Source organism: Lampris incognitus, chromosome 21 (genome assembly GCF_029633865.1).
Source record: "Lampris incognitus isolate fLamInc1 chromosome 21, fLamInc1.hap2, whole genome shotgun sequence".
NCBI classification, from domain to species: Eukaryota; Metazoa; Chordata; class Actinopteri; order Lampriformes; family Lampridae; genus Lampris; species Lampris incognitus.
In genome coordinates this window covers 6,665,739-6,671,910 of record NC_079231.1, presented here as the reverse complement: position 1 = coordinate 6,671,910, position 6,172 = coordinate 6,665,739, and the positions used below count along the sequence as shown (strand labels likewise).

Here is a 6,172-nt window from a genome sequence, read left to right as displayed (position 1 = left end):
AGCGGCCATTCTTAATTATGAGTGAAAATGAGTCGTTTCTGACAAAACATCTGACATAAAATGATCCGGAAGCTTATCGGTTCTAACTCGGTTTGAAAATCAACCCGTTGCAAAACAATACAACCTGACAGAGGAAGTGTTTGTATTCACGATACAGAGAGAGAGAATGGGTTCATCCACATATGGGTATGAGATCGAGAAAGAAAAATGTGTGTGTGCGTGTGTGTGTGTGTGTGTGTGTGTGTGTGTGTGTTTTGGGTCTGGTGCAACTGCAGTGTTTGTAGGAGAGATGAACTTCGCCCAGATCCAGAGACTAAAGCAGCCATGGAGTCGTTCAGCGTAGTCATCCTCTGTCTCCTCCGCCTGCTCCTCTTCTTCTCCTCTATCCCGGCCTCCACCGGCCTTCCCAGAGGTGAGTCGTCTTCTTCTTCTGCTGTTCTCAAACCACCTGGAGTCACACCTGCTGCCTGCCACTCTCTCCCTACTGCTGCAGACTGAGACCACCTTACAGTCTCATTTATGCACACACACACACACACACACACACAACACAACACGTGTTTTGGTGGCCCCAGGCTCACACACACTTTGACAAAGGATAACGTTTCAGTTGTCCTGAGGTTCTTGTTCCAGTTTGACAGAGTTTTCGTATTTTCTTCTCGCGTTGATTTCTCGGTGAATCGAAACCTGGACTAGTTTTGGGTCTGGCTACTAGATTAGTCTAGTCTGGACTAGAGCTCTAGAGTCCTGTTCCTGCTATTTGTAGTTGATTCGGACTTTATGACGAAATATTTTTATCATGTTGACAACTGTACCGTTATCCTCATTTTAAAAGTTGAGTAAAAATGAAATCAGATAAACAGAACGAGGCTGTCCGGGTGGCGCGGCGGTCTATTCCGTTGCCTACCAACACGGGGATCGCCGGTTCGAATCCCCGTGCTACCTCCGGCTTGGTCGGGCATCCCTGCAGACACGATCGGCCTCGTCTGCGGGGTGGGAAGCCGGATGTGGGTACGTGTCCTGGTCGCTTCGCTAGCATCTCCTCTGGTCGGTCGGGGCGCCTGTTCGCGGGGGGGGGGGGATAGCGTGATCCTCCCGCGTGCTACGTCCCCCCCGGTGAAACTCCTCACTGTCAGGTGAAAGGAAGCAGCTGGCAAATCCACGTTTATCGGCGGAGGCGTGTGGTAGTCGGCAGCCCTCCCTGGATCGGTGGACGGGCCGGAGCAGCGACCGGGACGGCTCAGAAGAGTGGGGTGATTGGCCGGATACGATTGGGGTGAAAAAAAAAAGGGGGGGGGGGTAAAATCAAATAAGCTAAGGTGAAGCTGACGTAAAGCAAGCAACCTCATAATCGCTATTTGGCGACTGAACAGTCTTGTCGATCGATGCGAGTTGTGCTGCTCAGCGACAGGAAGCGTACCTTACGGTTCAACATAGACGAGCCTAACCACTAACATCACCTCGAACTTGTCGGCAGACCGAGTGTTCCTGAGCAGGAGTTCCGCCAGTGGTGTGCTGTGGAGGGCGCGACGGGCCAACGCGGGCATGGAGGAGCTGAAGATAGGGAACCTGGAGAGGGAGTGTCTGGAGGAGAAGTGCTCCTATGAGGAGGCCAGGGAGATCTTCACTGTTTCACATCAGTTTGTGAGTCGGTTTATTTGATCGAATGACTGTTTCCCACAGAGTCGCTTCAACGGCTTCTACGCTGGGCTACCGCCCCGTCGCTGATAGAGTTACGTGTCATCCGCGAAAGACGTGAAACCGGTCATTCTGGTGACCTTCTTATAAGTTGTGGTGGGGGGGGGGGTCAGTTGTAAGTTCAAATCCCTGGCCAATTAGAAACATCCACCTGGTGGTACTTAACAAAGAGTATTCATATGGGAGATTAAAAGAGGATGTTGAGAGGGCGTCCAGGTAGCGTAGCGGTCTAGTCCCGCTGGTTCGAATCCCCGTGTTACCTCCGGCTTGGTCGGGCGTCCCTACAGACACAATTGGCCGTGTCTGTGGGTGGGAAGCCGGGTGTGGGTATGTGTCCTGGTCGCTGCACCAGCGTCACCTCTGGTCAGTCGGGGCACCTGTTCAGGGTGGAGGGGGGAATAGCGTGATCCTCCCATGCGCTACACCCCCCCCCCCCTGGGGAAACTCCTCACTGTCAGGTGAAAAGAAGTGGCTGGCAACTCCATATGTACCGGCGGAGGAATGTGGTAGTCTGCAACCCTCCCTTGATCGGCAGAGGGGGTGGAGCAGCGACCGGGACGGCTCGGAAGAGTGGGAGGTAATTTGCTGGATACAATTGAGGAGAAAAGGGGGGGGGGTCAAAAAAAAGAAGAAGAGGGGGGGTCAAAAAAGAGAAGAAGAAGAAGTAGATGTTCACACAGACAAACTGTTAGGGGTTTTTTTTTAATTACACACCTGAACCCTTGTTGTGCTGGATGTGCATAACAATACCTTTTCTTCTTCTTCTTCTTCTTCTTCTTCTTCTTGTCTCTCGCTCTCTCTCTCTCTCTCTCTCTCTCTCTCTCTCTCTCTCTCTCTCTCTCTCCCTATCAGGAAACATTCTGGGAAACATATTCAGGTATGTCAAGAGGAGCTTTTGAGAAGCTGCACATTAAACTCTTTGCATCAGGTCACACATTATAAATGCTCGCATTCAGCAGATCAGTTGGTTAAATAATCTTGTGTCCATATCACCACTTCATGTCCTGAGCTGTGTCCATATCACCACTTCATGTCCTGAGCTGTGTCCATATCACCACTTCATGTCCTGAGCTGTGTCCATATCATCACTTCATGTCCTGAGCTGTGTCCATATCATCACTGTGGCCCTGAGAGACGTTAATGTCTGAATGTGGCTCTCAAGGCATGTCTGTAAGAGTGAAAGCTATCTCTGTCTGTCTCTCTCTCTGTCTGATTGACTGACTGTGTGTCTGTCTGTCTCTCTGTCTGACTGACTATGTGTCTGCCGGTCTCTCTGTCTGTCAGTCTGACTTACTTTCTGTCTGTCTGTCTGTCTGTCTGTCTGTCTGTCTGTCTGTCTGTCTGTCTGTCTGTCTGTCTGTCTGTCTGTCTCTCTGTCTGCCTGCCTGTCTGTCCCTCTGTCTGTCTGTCTGTCTGTCTGTCTGTCTGTCTGCCTGCCTGTCTGTCTGTCTGTCTGTCTGCCTGCCTGTCTGCCTGCCTGTCTGTCTGTCTGTTTGTCTCTGTGTCTGTCGCTCTCTGTCTGTCTGTCTGTCTGTCTGTCTGTCTGTCTGTCTGCCCTTCTGTCTGCCTGCCTGTCTGTCTGTCTGTCTGTCTCTCTGTCTGCCTGCCTGCCTGTACCTCTGTCTGTCTGTCTTTCTGTCTGCCTGTCTGCCTGTCTGTCTGTCTGTTTGTCTCTCTGTGTCTGTCGCTCTCTGTCTGTCTGCCTGTCTGTCTGCCTCTCTGTCTGCCTTTCTGAGTGTGGAAGTTGTGTTTTTATGAAGCTGCTTCTCATCTCCAGCAGTGGATCAATGCGAGCTTCGGCCGTGTACGAACGGCGCCACCTGCGTCAGTCAGGCCAGCGACTACGTCTGCCTCTGCACGCCGGGCTACCAGGGCCGCAACTGCGACAAAGGCAGGACAGAGACTCTTTACTAACAGGAACGATAAGAATAGCATTAATGGTGGCCGCCGAGCAGTTCACAGCAGGAGGACTTGGCTTTGACCTCACGCCTCCTGTGTGGAGTTTGCATGCTCTTCCCATTGTGTAATGACGTCTAATGTATTGTTCCTCCTTCCATGTTGGGCGCTGTTGGCTCACTCTGCACACACTTCAAATGAAAGCCTGTCACCCACGTTTCTCACCCAGTACAGTTATTAGTACGCTGTAGTACATTTAACCTATAATATGTGTCGATGGCTGCTCCTGTGTTTCTGTAATTGATCATCTCAGATGTGAACAGGGTGTTGTGTCATTGGTTGTTGTAGGTGTTGCTGACACCACACTGTGTGTGTTGATGAAAATGACAGTCCTTATAATCTGTCCTCCTGCTACAGCATCCTTTATACATATATGCCTTGATTATATAGCATATTGGACTGAGATGTGTCATCGTAAATCGTGTTTACATCTGGCACATCACCCATTAGATTCTGTCTTGCTTAACTGATCAGAAACTCGTTGACTCAGTGACGTAAACACGGCCCTGTGATGGACTGGCAGCCTGTCCAGGGTGTCTCCCCGCCTGAGCCGGATGAGCGGTTTGGATAATGGATGGATGGATGTAAACACAAACTTAAAACATACTGGACTGTTATAGGGCGTCCGGGTGGCCTGGTGGTCTATTCCTTTGCCTACCAACACGGGGAGTGGTGGCGGTTCGCATCCCCCCGTGTTACCTCTGGCTTGGTCAGTTGCCCCTACAGACACAATTGGACGTGTCTGCAGGTGGGGAGCTGGATGTGGGTATGTGTCCTGGTCGCTGCACTGGCTCCTTATCTGGATGGTCGGGGCATCTGCTCGGGGGGGGAGGGGGAACTGGGGGGGAATAGCGTGATCCTCCCATGCGCTGTGTCCCCCCGGTGAAACTCCTCGCTGTCAGGTGAAAAGAAGCAGTTGGCGACTCCACCTGTATTGGAGGAGGCGTGCGGTAGTCTGCAGCCCTCCCCAGATCGGCAGAGGGGGCGGAGCAGCGACCAGGACGGCTCGGAAGAGTGGGGGTAACTAGCTGGGTACAATTGGGGAGAAAAGGGGGGGGGGGCATACTGGACTGTTTACAGACATTAAGACACGAGCAAGATTTACCAAAGCAACTAGCTCACGACTGTGGCGATCTCACTGGTGCTATTCAAACCTTCTCCGTCTTTCTCTTTGGCTCTTTCCTCTCTCCTAATTACAATGATTCGCGACGAAATCCCGTCGCCTGCTCGTACGCTTTCATCCCTGATCTCTCTCAGTATTTCTCGGTGAGGATCCACACGTGCCTGCCTTCTGCAACGCTGTCCCTGTCTCTGCGCAGTGCACCGCAAGTGGTACGGCTGCCTCTACAGAAACGGAGGGTGTGAACATTTCTGCAAAGAGTCTCCGGACCTGTCCCATCACTGCTACTGTGCCCCGGGATACCGCCTGGGTCTGGACAACAGCAGCTGCCTGCCGCAAGGTCCGCTTCACCGTGTAAAACTACGTCCCCCACGGTTCCCTGGGTCTCTGCATACACCACTCTCCAAGGGGGACGTATTGGGAAGTAGGCAGGAATGACAGGAAGTTGGTCTATAGGTGTGGAGCTATACAGTATTAGCACTGTACCCATACTGGACCTATGTACTATGCCTTGGTGCAGTACCAGTAACTTCCGGATCAAAAGCAAAAGGGGGGGGGGGGTCCGGGTGGTGTGGCAGTCAATTCCGTTGCCTACCAACACGGGGATTGGCGGTTCGAATCCCCGTGTTACCTCGGGCTTGGTCGACCGTCCCTACCGACACAATTGGCCGTATCTGCGGGTGGGAAGCCGGATGTGGATGCGTGTCCTGGTCGCTGCACTAGCGCCTCCTCTGGTTGGTCGGGGCACCTGTTCGGGGGCGCTACGTCCCCCCCGGTGAAACTCCTCACTGTCAGGTGAAAAGAAGCGGCTGGCGACTCCACATGTATCGGAGGAGACGCGTGGTAGTCTGCAGCCCTCCCCGGATCGGCAGAGGGGGCGGAGCAGCGACCGGGACGGCTCGGAGAGCGGGATAATTGGCCGGGTACAACTGGGGAGGGGGGGGAAAAAGGGGGGGGGGTGTCACTGTGATTGTGTTAACGGGGGTCTTCTTCCTGTCTGTACTGGTCCAGTTCCAGTTCCGTGTGGAAAACCAATCGCGCAGTTTCGCCCAAGGATAGTCAGTGGATACAGCTGCTCCAAAGGACAGTGTCCATGGCAGGTATGGTACCACACACACACACACACACACACACACACACATATATATTTTCATATACACAAGCATGCAGAGGAACACTAACAAACACACATAAGGGGGAAAAAATGTAGATGCGCACACACAGAGGAGCATGAAACATACAGACACACTGTTGTGGTAAACACTTAGCTCTGCGATGAACTCCCCCTCCGTTCAGCGAAGACCAAACGAAAGATCACCGGACCTCAATCGGGTCCTCGGGTACCCATCAGTGCCGCTGGTTTTCAAGGTATCCCAACATCCGAAAGCGTTTCTCAGA

At 52.5% G+C, this 6,172-nt stretch overlaps 1 protein-coding gene across 1 annotated transcript in view; it reads left to right on the top strand.

Moving 5' to 3' along the window:
- Positions 1-324: 324 nt before the first annotated feature.
- Positions 325-6,172, top strand: part of f7l (coagulation factor VII, like) — a 7,473-nt gene continuing 1,625 nt past the window's right edge. Inside the window, 7 exon segments of the mRNA XM_056301572.1 lie at positions 325-412; positions 1,478-1,644; positions 2,551-2,575; positions 3,476-3,589; positions 4,974-5,114; positions 5,786-5,874; positions 6,043-6,142. Coding sequence (XP_056157547.1) covers positions 325-412; positions 1,478-1,644; positions 2,551-2,575; positions 3,476-3,589; positions 4,974-5,114; positions 5,786-5,874; positions 6,043-6,142 — 724 coding nt within the window.